Genomic DNA, 22,138 nt, shown 5'->3' on the forward strand with positions numbered 1-22,138 from the left:
ATGACATAAATTATGTTTTTGGTCTTTTTATCATCTTCATTCCTTCTGGCCATCATTTTGGATTTTGCAACTTTCTTATCTTTTAACCATTTCATTTTTTTATTTGTTCTCAAATTTATTTATTTATTTTTATTTTTTTTAAGAAAAGGGCTTCTCCTTTTTAGATAGTTCTGGATTCTTAATTGCAAGAATTTGTTTAATCATCTGTTGTTTCTTTTTCTTTGTACCAAATTATGATGCATTTTATTTTTACTCTGACATTACAAGTAAGGTCTGCAGGACTGAAGATGTTGTTTATGGTTCTGTGACATTTTAAAGGTGTTGTCGATATGAAGTAGTTTCAGAAGTGCGGCCAGTTACAGAGAGGTTCACTACACTTCCAATGATTCTTCATGTGGATAATGACTCTTAGTGTGAATCAATCGGATCCGAATGGCTTGGAAATGGTTTTAACCTTTTCCTGACTGATAGATGTCAGAGATACTTATTTTATGTTAGGACACTGTGGCTGCTGTTTAAGATTTTTGTTCACTTTATCTTTTCAAACATTTTCCATTTGGTTGACTGAGAATGGACAAGATAAAATGTGATTACACATGGATAATTCATGATTCATCAAGGGGTGAAATTACATTTTTACTTTCATACACTTTTTTTTTTTTTGTGATGTTGACATGATGTTAACTTCTTAAATATATAAACATGCTAAAGGAGCAGTCGTTATGAGGGCAAATATTTTCATTGATAATAACAGAAATAAGTATTAATGTATTACATAGTGTGACCAGACGTCCTCTTTTTCCCAGACATGTCCTACTTTTCATATCCAGAAAAATGTCCGGGGGAATTTCAAAAGGGTCCGAGTTTTTGGTCAACTACAGTGCAGCAGAACCGAGCCGTCAGCACAACTGTGGTTTGAAGTTGGATATTGGATATTCAAGCTCTTCTTGTATAAGACAACCAGAGTTCTCCACTTCTATTAACTTTGTGTATGTTATTTCTTTACATTCAGATTTTGTCATATGTTTACAATTTCATGTGCTGGTTTAAAAAACTAAAACTCGGCTACTTGTCAGATACTCACTGGGTATTTGCTGGATCTTGTGGACCACCACAAAGGCGTCAGACAGGCCAACCTTCACCGGGTGATTGACGGAGCTGATTTGTGATATCTCGATGGGAAGCTTAATAGGAAATAAGAGAATATCAATAATCAGCAATAAACATATCTCCTAGGATCAGTATCTTGAACACTGACATGTATAAATAGCTTTATGTCTCACAGTGAGAGCCTCAAAATGCTGTGAAATATACTAGAGAAAAAAACAAACAGCTAAAGGGTACTAAATAATGTTGGTATTTTTAAAATGATGCAACAATGAAGTCATAGAAATGTGCTGTTTTGTAATGTATGCAAGCATCAGTTATGCTGAGCATACCTTTCAAAAGAACGTTTCAGAAGTGACAAAGATATTTTAAAAAGTGTTAAAAGTTAAAAACAGCATGAAAAAAAAGAGTGAACGCTGACTGATTGCATGGAATGAGTCAGAACTTCATTTCCGCTGAAGACAAATAGATAATTAAAGGTTTTCATTTTCTAATGGCCACATGATAGGGCCTGTTTAACATATTGTTCAATAGGATCCCCTTAAGATTAACTTTAAGAACTGTCAAAATGGCTATGGCTGGAAGAACATGCAACATTTTGTGCATCCCAAGAAACAATGGGGAAAAAAGACTAAGAAATTGCAAACTCCATAAAAATAATCTGTAGTATCTTCATGTTTTATTTCCAAATCTGGATTCAAGGGGCTAAGGCTTATATGAGTATAACAGTATGATTTGTGGCAGCGCAATCATAAACACTAGCAGAGGGGAAATGTTCACAGATGAGGTATGAAACAGAATCAGCCATAAGAGAAAAACAGCAAAGAAAAAGATCAAGCAGTATTTAAGGCTTTACCTCTTTGTATGCAAAGACAATCCTTCCCGTATTGTGCAGTGTGGCCTGAAAGGTGAAGCTGCCTAAGTTGTAGTTGTCCTGCAGGTGGACGTGGTCCCACTGCACCACCAGAGCAGTGCCTAAAAAGAAAATAAATGCATTTAAAATGCATACATTTCCCCATGCTGGATAAGCTCAAGAGGATAAAGGAAACCTCAGCAACACCAAAACACAACCCTATCTGAAGTAAAAACAGATAAAGAACATGGCAAAGAATAACAAAATATTAAAGCCAAAAAGATTTGTTTGTTGAAGGGATTATCTGCCTGTAGGAACCACAGAGACTGTTACTGAATCAGAGGGAACACTAATATCACTCCACTGGAGGAGGATCAAACCACAATAAAACCTAAGCTTTTAAAGAACCCAAAAACCAAAAGGCTGTCCCCATTGTGATGGATTATACAGTTCGGGCAGTTTGTAACTACAGGGGGAGGTTTCACATGCTGTGCAAGACTTTGCTGAATGACAACGTGGAGAAAAAGTGAAGATTTGCTCTTTCAACAAAGAATCAAAGATTCCTACTGCTCCATGTGAAAGCTCAAGAGGATTGAGTTTATTGAAACATGTTTTTCACCTTACACAGATCATTAGAATTTGGGACTTGTGTCTAAAAGGTGTGTAAACACAGAAATCAGGCAAACATCCTTTCTGTGCAACACTTCAGATTCCAGACATGATTGTACTTCCACAGCTACTGCAAAGCTTTGACTAACGTATTTCTACAGTTATTTGCTCTTTGAATCACAAGTTCATTTGGAAGATATGTTGATACTGAACATAGGCAAAATTTTTAAACCTATTTAAACATGATCATAATGGCTGCACTATGTGGTGTAGGAAGTACCCCAGGATCCCTCTGTTTTACATGAAGGTGTTTATGCATCTAGTTTACATTAATCTGTATTCTATAGACAAAATTCTTTCTTTTTCACAACTTCCAGTCAGAGGCTCAAGGGTTTAACTTTTTTTACAGGTTGAAATATGGTTTCAGAAAAATCCACTGTTCCTCAGCATCCCTTTTGGTGATTGTAGATATGTAATGGAACACATTAAGTACTTAATTCAGGAATTAATTATTACATTAAGTCAATAAATTGTTCAAAATAAATGAGTTAATTTTCTAATAAAATATTTCAGCTGAATAATTTTCCCTGATGCACATCTGCTCTTATTTACAGTAATATCTTCAATCTAATCTTGGATTGTTTCCAATTATCAATTTTACTCTTGTGTGGTTTTTCCATCATTAAGAGATGGGAGTCATGCGTGCACGGCATAATTACATCTAACATCTATTTGCATTTTCAAAAAATCTGGTAGCTTTTTGGGGGGGCATAATGCTTTTGAAAGGAAAGGAAGAAAATGTGCCTGGATCAATGCATTATGTTTTATCCTCAAGAATTTGATTTTTTTTTTTTTGTTAGTTCGTTTTTTTTTTTGCATTTTTTTCTTCATTCGGGTGTTTGCCAGGTGTCAGAAGGAAATCTATGCAGGTTTAGAACAGGTATGTATTTTGCTCATGTGCTGTATGTTACCTTAAAGTTAAATAACATTTTTTCAGTCTAAGTAGGTCAAAAATGATTTGATCAACAGAAGGAATTGGAAATCTAAATAATCAATGTTCTTACAGCACAGAGAGGAATTTATAAAATTTTTAACACATGAATTAAGTTTAAAAAAAGATTCAGAAGATTATAAAGAAGACAGTGGACTGTTAAAAAACTCAGAAGTCCAACTGAATCCAGACTGCAGGTGGGAATAAATCAAGGAATAATTCTGTAAAAAAGCCTTCAACTCTGGCCTCCACAGAATGGACCTTGCATTACTTTTAACATCAGGTTGATTTACTGTGGACTTTGGAGAACCTATTGATGTGAAAGCCATTGGGCTCTCTGCCAGGGTAATAAAAGTTTGTTTACACAGCAGCCAATCAATTTTTCCTTTACACACACAGAACACTTCCATTCAAGTAAATATGAGATCCAGCTTCTTTGCTGACAGCTAGGAGATGGCGACCGTTTGCACATGAACTTCTGTAAGAAATTTATGGATGACTTGCCTGAGCACATGTTTCATGAGTAGACAGATGACATATTTTCAGAACACTGTGACCCAAGTGTTAGAAGATTGAATGTAGGAAAAAGAAAGTAGAGAAATGTAATTATGATCAAAAGAAATCAGGTCTCTGTTTCCGATTTTCATGCATCAGAGTATAATTAAACTGTTCTGAGATGCAACATGTTAACAATGATTTTAGTCTTATCTCAAATGTAAAAACACAACAGGATCAAGTTTGTTTTCAACACAGCAAAAATGAAAAATAAAAACAAAATACACCCCACATATTTTATAACTTCCTTAAGCACCTTTAAAAACAAAGGAGGGGAAGCTTTTCTTCTATATCTAAATTGGGTCTGGAGTTTTGGCTGCTGTTTCTATTTTTTACAAAATTGATTTCTGTAAGTGCAACTTTCAGTGAGTAATCCATGACAATCTCTGTCAATGGGGCAAAAATCTAACAGAGGACTATTTTTCAAAAACACCCTTGATTGTCCCATGCAGAACCATAACACTAGAGACAATTTTTCATAAAGTGAAGAACATTCTGAACAACAGTGAATATCCTTATCAGCAGACTGTTAAACAGGTGTCTTCAGTAAGAGGCAGACAGTTACTGCAACATTTAATTTTTATTTGGGGTTAATAAAGTATTTTTGAATTAGAATTTTAGAATTTTAATTGAGCCATTACATGCAAATCAGGCAGAATTGTACCTTGTTCTTTATGAGTTTGGAAAATCTGAGAAGGAAACACCTGCTCATCTATAAACAAGTTGTTTAATGAAACCATGACCGCAGTGGTTAGCTCGCACGGCCAATGTACGAAAGGCCTTAGTCCCCGACATGGCCGACCTGGGTTCGAATCCCATCTGTGGTTCTATGCCGCATGTCTCTCCCCCCTCATAGCTTACTTTCGAAAACATGAGCCACTAGCGCTGAAAAAATAAAATAAATAATAAAAACCATGGAACTGGGAGATTCATTAATAATTATTAAGGGGGTAGAATCTTTTATCAAGCATGCAGGTGCAAACAGTGGCATCTTGGGATAACCAAAGTACCATAATGGCAATGAAAAGATGGCCAATGAGAAGGGGAAGCGAGGTATGGGTTAAGGAATTGTATTATATGGCCAAAGTTACCAACAATAATCAAGAGACTTTGGTTGATTCAGAAAAGATATGTGTTTTTACATCTTTTAAAATAATTCAGAAGATTTTGATCCAACTCTTAAAAACTTTTTTTTTTCACTTTACTTTTGAAATCTAAGTGTCTGATCCGGCACAGATGTGTGAAGTGTAGCTGAGCGTTGGTAGTGAGTCATCAAGCACAAAACTGAAGGAAAAAAAAGAATCCCAAAGAAATGGAAACGGAGACTGTAATTATGTGTGACTAGAGTTTCATTATTAGAAAGTATTATTCTCAAACTTTTTCATAGCAAAATGTCAGACTAATGGATAAGAGGCAGTCCTAAGCATAATAATTAAGGCTAAATATGTTTGTCATTGTTTTAAATATGCATTATGAACAATCAAATAAATGTAATTAAAATATTTAATAAATAATTACAAAAGCTCATTAGGGGAATTTGTTAGACGGTTAAAACAGGACTTGTTAACCAAGACAGGAGCATGTGAGAGTCACGTCTTCGCCTGTCATATTTCATCTTTTTTTAGAATTCTAATCAACAAAAAAGCAACAAAGCAGATCATCAGACAGCCAGGCTTCCTGGAGTCGTTCATTTTCACACAAACCGCACACAGCTTTGTTTGTGAACAAACAGCTTGTCTCTACTGTGAACGCTTCATCAAACTTGTCTTTACATTTTTAATGAAGGCACAGTGGATTGTGTCGTTCCTGTTTTTTTCATTGGCAGAATGCTGACTGATAGACAGCAGGCTACGCTGCTGATCGATCGGCTGTGTTGTCGTTAAAGTCTGATGAGCTTCTCTGAAAAAGGTCACAAAGTTGGTCTGTCAGTCGGCTACAGAGAGTGAGACAGTGATGAGAAAAGTGATGGATGAGACTGACAATACACAGAATAGGAAAGATAGGGAGGCTCTGGCTTGCAAACATATTCATTACCATTTAAATTCATCCCATTTAGTCAATTTAGAACAACAAAGTTCATAGTATTTAATTGGCATTTTATCTGACAGACCAAAGAAAGGGCATGCATCACCATGAAGTTAAAACTTTGTAAAAACCACTGCAATTATAACCTCCCCTGCAAGCTGAATTATCTCTGTATTTGTGAGTTCACATACACACAAGAAACCATATTGTATCACTCCAGCTTAAATCATTTGAGCCTGACCCCAAAAAAACAGGCTGGTCAATAAAGGTGTCATGAAAGCAAGAGCTGCCAACCCCACAGCTAAGCCAAAATATACATGGCAGTGCGGGAGGACATATGTTTAGCTGCTGCTATCCCATCTGATTGGTTAGAATCAAGGATTTAATTATTGAAGAATATTAAGAGCGGAAATGTTTAGACTGTTGTAAATCCAAACTTTGGAATGCCAGCACAAGCTGTCACTGCAGGCAATCAGATCAAAAGGTTCTGCTGAATAGCAATCATTTTGCGACCTGATTTGGCAGGAGCAGTCCCACATTAATACTTGAGCATAGTATTACACATCATCAATCTGGCTTACCAGGTTACTGCTAATTCAGATTCAGGATGATCCGAGACATAGGTAGACATAGGTATATATCAGTGTGTGCAGAGGATTGTTTCAAGTCTGGTCATTTTTAGATGATTTATTTCAAGCTATGGGATTACATTTTTGCAGTGCAATGTAATGTCTGTCCAGGTGAATAGAGTGCAATGCCAGCAGATACTTACTGCACACTCTGATGACAAATTACTAAAGTTTCCAGAGTGTAGGAAGCAAAGATGAGAAAGAGAAGAAAGAGGGAACCAGGAGTATATTACAACTCATATTTGGTTGAGTCCTATCAGGTTGTAATTTCTCCATGTTATCATCTGATATTTCTATATTATAGTTTTCTGTTTATCCTATTTTATTGTATATGCTGATTTTATGGCGGTCCTCTGATTGTACTTGTTTTTTAAAAACTTTTATGTGAAGCCCTTTGGTCAACATATGTAGCTATTAAAATACAACTGACATTGACAACATCTTAATTGCCATATATACCAATTGTATCCTAAATTCAAGATTTCTAATATCATGTAGCCATAGTGTGTAGAGTTACACTGCAAAACAGATAAAAAAAAACAAGTGAAAATATAGTAAAATAAGTGATAACTGAGGTGTTTTCTATTTTTTCAAATGCAAATCATCTTACTGAGTTGAGAACATTTCTGATATACCTGATCAAATCAATGAAAATTACACTTATTTAAAGACAATTTTCACTTATGTTTTCAGACTTTACTTTATGAAGATCAGAGCATTCATCACTGCAATGAACTGCATACACCACTCTGTTCATCTTAGGTTTGGGGGTTTTGTCTTAAGGATGCCCCAGCCTCGATCTAAGGGTCTTGTTTAGTCTGAAATGTACTGGGAATTTGTGTTTGGAGAAAATTCTCTTGAGTTTTCAAAGACTCCAGCAACATATGGGATGGCGATGTTTTTGCGTTAAATCAAGCCTTTATGATCTGTTGTGCATGTTTTGGATTTCCTTGCTAATTTGACAAACGCCCAGTTAGGGTTTTCAAAAACCTACAACACAGCAATAGAGTTGATTCCTTCATGTTATCATCTCCATCCTCATCGCAAAGCAGGAAACCAAAACAGAAAACCTTGAATCCCCCCATCCCAGATTATATGTAATATTCAGAACAGAAGAACAACAAAAATGAGACACATAATCTGATGAATTCATGTTTGCAATGATAAGGAATAGTGCTGATTAATTATTTTATTTTTCTCAGTTTGAGATTAATTAATATGAGAAAGATAACAGAGAACTGCAGTTGTATCCTCATTAAAATTAATTGAAAAAGATAACACAAAAGCTCACCATTGTCAAAGTAAATAACAGTAGAGTTTCTTGAGACACTTGGGTCAAAGTTGGCCATCAGGGGAGCGATGTACTGTGTTGCTGTGAGCATCCGATGAACCACATCTCCAGTGTAAATAAAACCTGTACATACAAACAAAAAGACAAATAAATAAGATATCATTTGGAATGGATAAAATTTACACACAGGAGTTTTTGTTGTTTTGCTTATAGGTCATGCTTTTAGTCAAATTTGTGTCTTTGTCTGTCTGTCTGTCTGTCTGTCTGTCTGTCTGTCTGTCTGTCTGTGTACAGGTTAACTTGAAAAGTTATGACTCGATTTTAATGAACGTTTACTAAAAGTGCACCTCAAGAACGATCCATAAAATTTTGTTGATGATTCACATCAAAATCCGGATGCAGGAATTTTTTTAAAGATTCTTTAACATTATTTGCAGGAACAAGCAGTTGCCCCCTAAACCAGAGATAGGCAGCAGTGACTATTTACACCTTCAGCATCGGACTCAAAAAAAGTCCAGAAGTATCATTCTACGTTCAGACCACATGCGATAGAAGAAGCAAAAAAATTATTTTTGATGCTTGTACACATTAAGGTCCAACTGTTCCTTAAATTAACAGAGATTTTTTTTTAAGTGACGGAAAAATATAAAAAATATTAAAGAAATATTTAAACAAAAGAAGAACACACATGGGTTTGACAATCTATGTAACAGAGATATTTTACAAGAAGACCACAAATGATTAACAAAAAAACTTATTTTCAACAAAATATATTTAATTCTAAATTAAAGCCAGAAGCTGTTATGTCCTTCACAACTTGAGTAGATGGTTTAGCAATTTGCCATAAAAGCAGGCTTCATTTTAGGTCAATTCATTCTAAATAGCATGTTTTTTCCAATTAAGACTAGAAGAAATGTGAACATGTCTTTAAATCTTGCTCAAACATTTAAAACATTTTATAAAAGTAGAAATATTTCCAATGACATGAAGTTTTGTGACATCATGGCTCAAGTTTTCTTTCTTTTTTTTTTTTACAACATATGTATTTCAGTCTATATTGGCAGTATTGATGATGCAGACTTGTTTTGTTTTCTATAAGAATACCACCAAATCCAGACCCATGAATTATATAAAATCTTATCTTTCACTCTGGAAATCACATAGAGAGCTCAATGTGAGGAGAATCAATCTTTCCCCAAAGACATTTGATATAAAGTGCTGTCAGTAAAAAGAACTGCTGCAGAGATAAAAAAAAAAGAAAGACTTGATTTAGTAATACCACATGGAAAAAGATTGAGTGGGGTAAAGAGACAGCATCCTTTGGGAAGTTAGAATGTGTACACTGTTTTTTACCCCTTAAAAGCTACTGTTTCCTTAAATACAAGAGTATTCATTGATAAGGAATAAGCAGTGCTGTAGGCTGTGTCTGTGTAAATATTTCAGAAGCCTTCAGGAAGACTGCAGGAAGATTTAAAGATAAACTGTAATCAAAATAAGTGTTTTTTCAGGAGGTTTCAGAGTATTAAAACACCACAACAGTTCTCACCTGCAAAGTTGGAAGATTTTTAAGGTAATTTTAACAAATACTTATAAACTTTTATTTCAACCTGGAGAAACTCAGACAGAAAAGTTTCAATTAGAAAATATTAAATTCATTTAAACAGGTAAGGCAATCATAATCTTATATTCTATCTAAGGAAAACCAGCTGATTGGGAGGACTCATCGACTCTCTGCAATCCCTCGCACTGCATATGCATGTAGCGACAGTGGAGAGGAAAACTCCCTTTTAACAGGAAGAAACCTTCAGCAGAACCATGCTCAGTGTGAGCGACAGTCTGCCAAGGCCGACTGGGGTTGAAGAAGACAGAATAAGCTGAAGACATAAATGAAATAAGGTTGATTGACCCCACATTGTTATGGAATAAGCCAGAGGATGAGTGAGACTTAGAATGAGGGAGGAGATGGGGTGGAAGTGGGTGAAAGTTCGCTTGTGTATAGGAGAGAGAAGCTGGGCCAGGAGCTAAATGAAGGGGATCATCTAGCAAGATGATTGGCTTCGGAGAAGGTGCTTAAGCTTAATTACTCTTTTTTTGTATTTGTCAAAAGTATCCATAATAACTTCATATTTTCCCAAATAAGCCTTACTAATCTATACCTGGAAAAGTTTAGCTATGCTTCCTGTTTGAAATTTGTTAAAAATATCCTTTTATGAATATGTAAATATCTCTTTTTAAGTAACTTTAGATACAGTCAGGTTTATTTAAGTGTAAGAAAATGAAAATGAAATAAGTTTTTATGCATATAAGACTGAGAAAAAAAGTAAGAAGAGAAAAATGGGTTTCTGGTGTGCTCCATCTTAGATCGTCTCATGAACGGGATATATGCCCCCCCCAAGCTTTACATGAAAGTTCTATCAAAAAACAGCTGCAAAAGCCCTACACTCCATTTAACAGAAGCTTTAACGATATAATGTTTTAACAGAAAATAGATATGATTGTTGGATCTACCTGATTTCTTAGCAGCAAACCTAAAAACAATCTAATTGAATAACTACAGGTTTACTAGCGCCTCAATTTTATTTGTTATGTTGTTTGTTTACGCTGTTTTAAATTTTTCCATTTATAAAAAGGTTAGAAATACCCTTAAACAAAAAACACACACCTGTCTGGACACATAAAGCAGAGTGAAATCATTGTATTTGTGTTCCTGCTTCTGCTTTCCACCAGCCTGAAAACACAGCCCAGGTTAATAGACAGTCTAAAGAAAGTCAGACACCCTCTCAATACACTAAAGAGGTGAGGGCTGCAGGCCACTCAATAAAGAGTCTATTCATTCATTATAGCTGTCACTATATCGAGAAGGAGACTGGACAGAGGAGGAGAGAAACCAGAGGGGAGCAACAGATAGAGGAGAGAGAGGAGGTGTGAGTAATGGAGAGAAGCCTAAAGCTGATCTTTGTTTCTCTGCATGTGTTTATGTGTCCTGCCTTCAAAAATGAGCTGAACTGTATACATCCACGAAAAAAAACATGAGTGCAAATTATCAGAACCATCAGACTAAAAGCTTTACTTTATTGGACAACATGTTTAGACAAGTTCTTTGTACTCAGCAGTCGAGCTGTGTTTCATTTACAAGAAAAATTCTGTTTACTGAGGCTGTTTGAAAGCCAACGAAGGGCCCAGACACGATCAGCACGCACACCCGCTTTGGATTTAGTCTGGCTGTAGAAGACAGAGCTGCCAGGTTTGATCTAATTAAAAATCCATTTAATTTTCATTTATTTTCTTTATATTGACTGTGAGGAAACCACACTGAGCCAGTGTGGAACACTTCCATCAAAATGGTAGAGGAAAGGAGGTTCAAAAGGTAAAAAATTTTTAAGATAAAATGATTTAATGAGTTGTAGAGAAACCGGACCGCACCAGATGGTTAGTAATTTTAGATGGTTAAGGACATTAAAGCTCTTTCTGATACAGAACTGCCTAAAACGGTTCACTTGCTAAATAAACTCAATTAGTGAATGAATATCCTTGAACATGTTGCAGTTTATGAGGAACCAAACAGTTTTCTTTCAAACGGGCGCCACTGCTGTTATACTGCTTCTTCTTTTGTAATGCCAATCGTTCTACAAGTCTTCTTGTTTTTTATTTTATGCTCTAGTAGCCTTTATTTTGTTAATTTTTAAAGTATGTAGACAGGAAAGTGGGTTACAAGATAGGGGAGAGACATTTGGTAAAGGTCAGCAGGACTGGCACTCAAACCTGCGACAGCCAGTAAATGGGTCATCAAACTACCTCCACAACACCCCTTCTTGGTTTTGTCATCAATCATTCAGGCTCATTCAGCCCTCAGATTCTACAGATAATCCTTCACCTGGTTCCATTTATTTCTTCCCTGTATGTAAACAACGCTGGATCTTATTTATATAGGCACCATTTTCTGCGTGCCTGAAACTTGCTTATTCCAACTTCCATGCAAAAGTTGTGATTTAGGACAAAACAAACTTGGCGTGAAAATATGCGGTCCTTCTCTCCACACTTTGAAGACAGGGAAAATTAGCGACGCAAATGATGACTAAGAGAAACTGAAACCAGATTAAAACCGCAGTGTGATGTGTAATGTAAATTCTTTTTATTGTACCACAATGGGGAAATTCCCTCTCTGCATTTAACCCATCCCTTTGGGGTTAAATGGGCTGCCATTGTGTGGCGTCTGGGGAGAAGTGTGGGGTTAAGGGTTCTTGCTCAGGAACCCAGAGTAGAGGCCATGGGGATCCCACCGGGTTCTTGCAACCTTCTCAGAGCACAAGCGCACTGCTCTAAGCACTAGGACAACACTGCTGAACAAATATGACACAAATAATTTAAAAAGGCAGCTTAAATTTAGTACGCACCTTTTTTTAAATCGTTTCCTCACATTCAAATTCCTTTCCCCTACGATCAACTTTGTGAGTCATACAACAGGCCAATATATAAATGTGACAAGGTGTGAGAGATTTGAACTGATTGCTTTAATCGTGCACGGTGGATCATTTTACTATGTTGGAAACTTTGTTAAATAGGAGAATAGGAATCACATTTTTTGGGATTATAAATTTGGACTGGTTATCAGCCCATCAGACCCCATAAATCACTGCTCTTGGACCGATGTACTGAATTGGGTCCAGTGTTGGAGAGACCAACTCACCAGACCTGCGCTATCCCCGTCGTAACAGGTGTTAAACAGAAGATGTCAATGTGCATAACTCAGATGCAGCAAAAAGGAAAAGATAGCAGGGGGCTTGGATCTAAAGAAACACACATATATAATAAAACAATCCATGGTACATATTCAACTCAACTGATATTATCGAATTATGGGTATAGATATTTGATATGTTTAATACAGGCAAAAAATGGATAAGGCTTTAGTCAGTTTATTACAAATCAAAACAACTCATGAAAGATTAGGAAACAAATGAGTTGATGTAGCATAAACACAACTATTATTAAATCCTTAAGATAGGTGTGCTGCTTCCCCAGATTATCATATTTATTTATTTTTATTTATTTATTTTTCAAATTAATCTCTTAGCTCAGGGATGTCAAACTGGTTCCAGAAAGGGCCGTGCAGGTTTTCTTTCCAAACAAGCAATAGCTCACCAGACTGCAGTCATCTCATCAAGTCATCATGTTAAGACTGGAAACTGGAAACACACCTCGGCAGCTGGTAGGTGTTTTTCATCAAAATAATCTAAACTGCGGGCACCAGAATAATAAAAGCGAACATATTCTGCCGGCAGATTTCTGCATTTTAAGTTAATTTATGCGTCAATTAACTGTTTCAGAGGAGTGATCACAGCGCTCTGTGTCATCAGCGATGTGTCTGTCTCACGGCCAGCTCCCAGATTTGATTAATACTTTGTAATAAATACATGAATAAAGCACAAACATACTCAGTTTTGCTCCCGCTCTATTTTTAAATATGCAGTAGAGGTATTTAAACGTAGTAGAGGATATGTACCGGTATATAAAACCCGCGCCCTATAATCCGGTGCGCCTTATGTGTGTGTTAAATACAGTAATGGCACACATAACAGAGACTGCGCCTTTTAATAAGGTGCGCCTTATGGTCGTGAAAATACGGTTAGTCTCCTTTTAAATATCCTGTAATAAAAGGCCTTTATTCTAATTTTTTAGACCTTGTGGTCCTCCTTTCACATTACAAAGGAGCTATCTGTAATTAACTTGCAGATTTACGGTGAAAATGTAATTTAAAATCCCAGATTTTTTACAATATAAACATAAAGTTGGATCAAATGCATTTACAAAGTCACATACCAAAACTACTTTGTCGAAAAGTATGTTACAGTGTTTAAGACTTCAGAGTTCTTGGTTCTTTGTTTAGAAAGAATACTTAGAAACCTTTGTCTATGATTTCATTTTTTCACACTAAAATCTGGAGAGAGGTCAAAACTCCAGTTTAGAACCACCTGCCGGGCTTGTCGATCAGGGCAGACAGCTGATCATGACCACCTTTCAAACTTTCCTTATAAACTTTTCTTTTAATAAAGCTTATGGATATTTGATATCTTAACTAGCTATGCTGCTGCAGGGAACACTCCTGGAAGCTACACTTAAATCTTTTCTTTCTCTCCCATGTTATGCGAGTGAAATTATTACTGGAATTTACTTAATCTTCTTTTTCCTCTAGCAAGCTAATGTAATCTTAGTGGGTTTCATTGTTTTATGGCGTCTCTTCTTGTTTTGACCAAGCACTCTTGGCAGTCTTTCAGTGGCTTTTATTTTTTTGATATCAGTATCAATGTATATATATATATAAAAAAAAAAAAAAAAAAAAAAAAAATATATATATATATATATATATATATATATATATATATATATATATATATATATATATATATATATATATAGTATATATATATATATATATATAGTATATATACACACACACACACATATATATAGGAAATTAAGAAATATAGTATACTATAGTATACTATACCTAGTATTTATAAGAAATATAAATTCTGGGATTAGATGACCAACTACATATGACGGTAACCTAATCTTAATTTGGTGGTATGTAACTGGATTAGAATCTCAATGTGAAAGTAAACTGATATGAAATTAACTGGATTCACCTTTTGTTTTTATTTAGGCAGAATTGGGGTTGACATCATTGGATATAAACTGGAACTTGTTGTTTTGCAAATTGCTCCGAAATTATGTCTTTGTGAATTGGAATATATACTGTGTTATTATGACCATCTATTTATTTAGATCTAGTGGAAAGAATATTTCTTAAATTGGTGACTGAATGAAATTACAGGATCACAGATTGATGAGAGGATGGGCTGACTGAAAGGGGGTACGGGAGGAGGAAGTCTCAGATCAAAACCCCTAAGGCCTGTGAGAGGAAGATAGCTGCCTCCTCCTCTAACTCGTTGGTGCTGCCTTTCCATCTCTGTCTAGCAGTATGCAAATACTTGTTATCTCCTCCTTGCTTGTATGTTGCAAGCCCATCCCTCTGGAGCCTCTCTAAAGCCAGCTTCCAGAAATTAAGGATCTAGGCAGTGATGATGGTGATGATTATAAGAACCACAACAAATCATTTCTCCATCTTTTCAGAGAAGGGCAAGCCTGCATCTCTGGAATAGTTGGGTAAAAGCCGAGCAGCGGTCTTTCATTTGATAAAAGCTGGCTGGGCTGTTTGTGGTCTTGCTGTCAAGACTCAAGTGGATAATTGCTTTGCACACTGTAGTGAACACAAGTGCTTTGTCACGTTCCTCTGCCTCACACTGTCTGATTCCCCCACCTCCGTATTTGAGTCTGTCAGGGTGGGACTTGGCAGAGTCCGCTTTCCAGCCCAAATACCACGGGTCTGGTTTCTCCTCTGCTAAGTCTTGAAAAGGAAGGCAAGCAGTTGCTGAATGTTGGGAGGGGTTTGTTTTCAGTCTAGCAGACTATTCCATAGACGTGAGAAATTTCTCCAGTCTCCTATCACGCTGACCACTTGGCTGGCTCACAGTTGTTAGAGGTTTGTTGGGTTATTTCTGCCAAACAACACACTTTAATCCAGACATTTGTAATTTATTCCCGCAAATACAGTATTGTAAGAGACATGTACATAGTGAAAATCATACACTTATATATAATGTACACAAAGAAACTTTTTTCCCCTTCTGACTGACGAAACAGTAGCACAACAATTTGAGAGACTAGCTCTGTTTATTACTCTTTATTTAATCAGGTTTGTCATATAACAGATACATAGACAAAAAAATGCAATAGCTTTTGTTTTTATTTATTTGATTGTGTTTTTTTTGTGTCAAAGTTAGAAACGTAGTTGCATTTGCTGGGTTTTTGTTGACTACCCTTTTTAAATGGATGACTTGGGTCCACTATTTTGGGAATCCTCCTGAAACCTTTCGCTGCAGTGTGCTAGTATATTTGCAAACACCTCCCAAAGGTGTAACTCAGTCAACTTTGTAAACCTCATTGGTTACATGCAACATCTCCACTCTGCACAGCTAATTTTCTACGAGACTGAGACCAGAGATTAATGATGGTGTCTCCATGACATAAACTCCGTTGACCTTAGGCCTCTGTCATGATCTTTGTGATGATAACTGGCCTGATTACTAATTTCATTCACATTGCTAGCTCTGCCCAGTTCCCATTACCGTTCATCTGATTCACCTGCTTCAGCCTCTATATAACCAGCCTTTGGACCAATCATTAGTACCAGATTATTCAAGTCTGTGGTGAGAGTTATCTAGAATACCTGACTGTTTTTGATTACCTGAGCCTGACCCGTTCTGCCTCTGGACCTCTGAACGTGTCTGTCCCTGTTCTGATCTGGTTGCCTGACCTGTCCTCGGATTTCTGCTGGATTCTACCTTTGTACCGAACCTGGAACTGATTTCTGACTCTGACCTGGATTTCCCTTCGGTACCTCTTAAGTTCTCTGATCTCCTGATCCTGACTCCTGTGCAACTTCTCGACACAGGCTTTGGCTCTGCTCTCTGGATTATCCTGCCTTCCTTCTTTCTACTCAGGTCTGATCTCCTGCCTTTCATCTGACCTCCAAGACTACAGCATCTGGGACTCTCTGGGTGGCGCATGTCGTGTCTTGTTGGCAGCCGTCAAGCTGGAACCTATCTCATCCTCTGGAAACGGACTGAACTTTAAGTCCAGAGGTTCCTGCCTTAGACACCGTCTCGGTTTTCTTCTGCTACATATTAAATAAATATTTTGTTAAACCTTACTGTCTCTCCACCTTGAATATTAGGTCCTCTTGTTCTGGGTCTGACAGCCTCTTTGGAACTAATTTGGTCATTTTGAAATTTTTGAAGGATGACAATGTAAATGAGCTGTAACACCCTCAGCCAGAAGCTTCACAAGGTCTTTTATTTTTAGTCTGGGAATAATATACAGATTTCACAACAAATACAGGCACCACAGGAAGGAAGAATCCATCTTCTCCCTGACCAGTATATTACTGGATATTGTGTATATCCTAAAATATACTGCAGACTGGCATGACAACTTTAGAAGTCTGCTAACTGTACCTAAGGATGAAAAAGATTAGTATTATAAAAAAAGAAATTTTTTGGGATATTTTCCCTGATCTCTCTTTTTATTTTTACGTTGTGGATTTTTTTTTGCCAAGATATCACAAAACTAAGCAGAGTGTTTATGGATATTGCTTAAAATACACCCACTGGTGCCACAGTTCAACTCAAGTTATAGTAAATCAACCAGAATAGAAGCACATCATAAGGTTTACTTTTTTTTTACTGTTAAAAGTCAGTCCTCTTACTTTATGGTATGCAACTTAAGACTTTGAAGAAAGTAAAAAAAAATCTCATTTCTTTTATTGTTTAACATATAGAAATAAGTTTGGTAATCCTAATTTAACTGAAAAGGAAACATAATAGCTGTGTTTTTTAAAGTGTATTTAGAAATCTGGTCTCAGCTGGTAAACACTTTAGCAAAGCCTGCAAGCAAAAAGGTAGCAAAATCCAAACTTTCTGCTCAGCTTCTCCACATTACTGTCTGAAATCTTAAATCTCACAGCAATAAAAAAACAAAATCACAGTGAACACTCTGCTATGCCAAGCACATGCTGTTGCTCCAACAATTACAGGCATGACTTCTATTGAGAAAGCAGACTCTAACTTACCACCAGTTGCCACAGTGATTTCACGCAGGAGATGTCCATAAAACGGGAAATCGAAGGACAGATTAACTCTCTGAATGGAAAAACAGACAGATGGTTTAAGTCAGAAAAATAAAGGTAACAGAAAATCAAAGCAGAAACTACTTTTTATCTTAAATACAACAGAGAATAAAGACCAGAGAGTAAATGGGGAAAAGTTAAGCGAAGAGGGGGCGCTTTTTTAATACAGGTAATAACTGATGGTCTGTGGCACACATTTCACAAGATTATGTGAAACAAAGATAAATCTTGGCAGTAAAATGTTTTGCTTCTAGAAGAGTAAATAAAGTATTTATTAATAGGTTGATAAGGAGATAAACTATAATGTTTTAAATACTGTTTCATTAAGTTACATTTAAGATAGTAATGAATCTGGATACAAAATAATTCAATATCACTGATTAATAACTTATCATCAATTAGCAAAATAACTTAAGTTAAATATTTTCTTGTAAATGTAAAAAATATTTGGTGAAATATTTGGAATCCTTTTTATATTTGGGTTACCTGACATTGTCTTCTTACATAAAATCAGACTGACATTTATTCGATTGTATAAAACATGTAGCTTTATTTACTGAGGTGATTCTGTGAACTGTAACCTTTGTTTTCTGTTTTTAGGAGTGGGACTAGGTTTGGTTTTCATCAAACATCCCATTCAGAACAACACTGGCAGAATTTCACCCAGCTCGGCTCGCTTCATCATCAGATATCAGAAGTTTCTATCTTGCTCTCTTTTCAACCCAATGGTTTTACCGTGCAAGTCAAGCTGTTTTGTTTAATGCGGTAAGCAGAATGACAGGGTATGTGTTGCTGGGTCCACCAGATCCTCTAGATTTCTTCCCAGTCTGGCAAGAACAATCACCTGATTCAGGAGCTGTGACTAGATGATGGTCGCTTTCAGCGTTACTTCCATCTGTCCAGGACCAAGTGAGGTCCCGCATCGGCAGACAAATCACAAGATGTATTTTCATCAGTGGGCACTGCATTCCAGATTATATAACCATTTGAGATTTAACTATTGGAGCTAAAATACCATTTAATATTTATCAACTTATCAAAGAATATCAGAGAAGATTATGCTCACATACCACAGTTATGGGCTGCACCATTTTAAATATGTCACAATAACTGCCAGAGGCCATCATGAAGATCGGCAGCTGCAATAAATACTGTAACTACATAGCCCTCCGTTAGTAGTTTTGTGGTAAACTGTCCTGAATCTCACAAACTGTGTCAGCTTAACTTTGCAGAAATCATCTGGTAGAGCTGGCCTTATCATATTTTGTTTTCTGACTTCTACCAGCCATTTTTTCCTGTGTCTGGGCCAAGGTTTTGGCAGGTGGTGGGTCTGGAAAGGAGTATGTTCTGCTAAGCTTAAGGCAGTTTCTTAGGATTTTTACTGCCCATTACAATGAACTGAAACATTTCCCCTCTGTCACGCCTCAGATCAGTCCAACACAGATGGTTTTCCCTTCTCAGTGAATCATCCAGGATTTCCATATATCCATATATCTCCCTGTTGAGTGAGGCTATTTACTTATCAATTTGTCAAACCAAGCCAAAGTTGGAGAATAAGCCAAAATAGTTCAAATGTCTTCTTTCAGCAGGAATATATCATCCTTGAATGAGTAAAGTTAAACCCATCATTATAACAGACTGAAAGCAGAGGAGCAGAATGCACAATGAGGGACTCTATTCTGTCTCCTCTCCAACTATTGTTCACTCAGGTTACTTCCTTTCTCCCTGCTGTCATGCTGCTCTGTCTCCCTGGTCGGCGGCTGCTGCCTTATGTGACTTTATCAGTATGCAGCTCACATGGGTCACCTGCCTGCACCGACTAGGAGGGAGGGCTTTAAACTAGCAGCAGATAAGAATTTAAACTGCATGGAAAACAACAGCTTTTTTTGGTCTTTTAGTGCTGGAATATGAAAGATGAATCCATAAAGATCCAATCTGAGTTCATATAGTAGAGGTTTATATGCTGATTTGTCCAGCGAGGAGGAGGCATTGAGAATTGTCATCAGAGAGCAATAGCTTGAAGATGTAAGAAACTGGCATCTGATGTATAGATTATAATGTTCTTTGAAGAAAGCCCAATTTCACTTTAATTCACCACCATGGCAAATTAACATTTTATGTTTGACAGCATTGACATGTCAAAAATGATAGTCAAAAAATTAAAATCCTATTCGCAACAGGACAACAGTTTCTGGAACGTGTAGAAAAACAATGTCCTCTTTTATTAACTACGGAGCTTCCTGCAAACAGGATCTGCAGTTTTTGCTATATGTGTTTCTGTGCTGCAAATAAGCAGAATCGTTGCTTTTTTTAATACTGCAAAAAATGTAAATCTAAGTAAGTTAATTTTTCTTAAAATGAGTGCATCTTTTCTTCAATTAAGCAGACAAGGGCGTGATTTTGCCAATGGAATAAGACAATTTACATCTAAAATAAAAAAAAAAACACATGCAGGCTCTTATTTCAAGTGCATAATAACTAACTACCTTATTTTAATGGTAAAACTGCTCATTCCATTGGCAGATAATCTTATTTTCCTACTCAAATTAAGGGTAAATACAGTTATTTTAAGAAATTTTTACTCAATTTAAGAATGTTTTTGCCGTGTATATATTAGGGCCATCATGGCATCAACATTCATTCATTCATAGTACCTTCCTGTTTTGTCGGTGTGACATACATTTTTAAAAGAATTGACTCCTGTTATAGAAAGCTGCCTGTTTTTGTCGATACTACAGATTTTTTATTGCTTGCCTCTAAAATAGTCAAAGTCTTTAGGTGAAGTCACTCTCTGGTTTTTACTAAAGCTAAGAAATTAATTGCATTTTCAATATAATCGCAATTTACAATATATGAAATCTCAGTCACAGAATCACTTAATTTCGGTTATGTTGCATGTTACGAGAGTAAGACATTAACTGTCTGACCCCAGCCCTTCAGGTGACAGTAAAACACTTTAAGAGGATTTGTCAACAAACATAAGGGGAAAAATGCAGCTATTTCTTTGATCAAAGCTAGGAACAGAAAAGTCCTGTGATAGTGGACTCTGGACAAGAGCTCTTAAGGTCACCCTGGGCTAAATATCTTTATGATTGTGGCAAGGGCGGGAAAAAATCAATATAAAATTTAAATAAAAAAATAATGATAAAAAAATAGCAATTTTTAATTTTTGCAGAATTGTGCAGCCATCCTGTTGCTTTTCCTGTTAAGTTTCTTTGGTTCTGCTTTAACTTATTTTTGCATGAATGTGTTATTAAACATTTTTGCAGATATTAATCAAGCTAAAGAGAATCTTTCTTTGACATTTGACAGAGCGAATGTGTTACATGGTCATAATCATGATTAACTCTCCACTGCTCCAGTGTTGATTTACACCGTCACTCTGAAATCAAGCAGGCAGGTCTTCAGGGAACCTGTTCCTTCTTCATCTTGATAATGTGTAATTTATGAGTCTTGTTCAGGTTTCTCTTTATACAACCCAGGATTTTTCTACTTTTATCGGACATGTTCTCTTATTTTGCACTTTTATCATATAATGATATTGGGAGTAGCCTACACTGAAGTTTAATTATGTTGTTTTATTATTGCAAGGGACCTGCATGTTATTCAAAAGTATTTCAATTATTCCATATAATGTGTCATAGATTAATTTAAATAATTGCCAGTTGCCAATTGTTAAATACAGCCTACATGTAGTGTAACACAGTTGACTTATCAATAGAGAAAGGTGGAGTAGACAACAAATTCTGTTTCAACGTATCCCTACTGAAGTAAAAAGTAAAAATTATCAATTAAAAAACTTATTAAAGTGAGAGTAAAAAGGTTTTTGGTAAAAAGCCTATTTCAGCATTGAGTGACTACTAATAACATTTCATTTAGTATTTAAAAAATCTATTTTCAAGCAGAAACAAATTTTAGTACATTTTTTGAAAGAATAAGAAAAGAAAAAAAAATGTGGTTGAAAATAACTCCAGACAGGAAAACACAAACATACATAATTAACACTTACAGTAATTACAGTTGGGAATATATAGATATTTACTGCAATCATTTAACCTTCAATTACAACAGCAGGCTATGCAGATTAGAAAACAATGTCTAAATTAATAATCCTTGTTTCTTTACAAGCTAATAACTTACATTTTCTATTTCAGATGTGCTTTTTTTAAAACAAGCTTATTCTTTATTCAATGACTATACTGATACTGTAGGAGTAGCTGTAAATCTTAATAATACTATTAATAAAACTCGTTTTCAAACATAAGTCCTGCAAATGTAACTAGTCAATACCGACCTCTGGTCATATCTGCTTTACAAAATTATACATATT

The 22,138-nt window shown here is 35.9% G+C and overlaps 1 protein-coding gene across 1 annotated transcript in view; it reads right to left on the reverse strand.

Moving 5' to 3' along the window:
- The window catches only part of plxdc2 (plexin domain containing 2), a 103,187-nt gene that overhangs the window by 23,409 nt on the left and 57,640 nt on the right, over window positions 1–22,138 (reverse strand). The window contains exons 4-7 of the mRNA XM_038297928.1: window positions 17,752–17,821; window positions 8,061–8,183; window positions 1,964–2,082; window positions 1,085–1,184 (exon numbers count right to left, since the gene is read on the reverse strand). Of these exons, the coding sequence (XP_038153856.1) occupies window positions 1,085–1,184; window positions 1,964–2,082; window positions 8,061–8,183; window positions 17,752–17,821 (412 nt within the window). The remainder of the gene's footprint in view (window positions 1–1,084; window positions 1,185–1,963; window positions 2,083–8,060; window positions 8,184–17,751; window positions 17,822–22,138) is intronic.

Source organism: Cyprinodon tularosa, unplaced genomic scaffold (assembly GCF_016077235.1).
Source record: "Cyprinodon tularosa strain WSP-4 unplaced genomic scaffold, ASM1607723v1 ctg4, whole genome shotgun sequence".
NCBI classification, from domain to species: domain Eukaryota; kingdom Metazoa; phylum Chordata; class Actinopteri; order Cyprinodontiformes; family Cyprinodontidae; genus Cyprinodon; species Cyprinodon tularosa.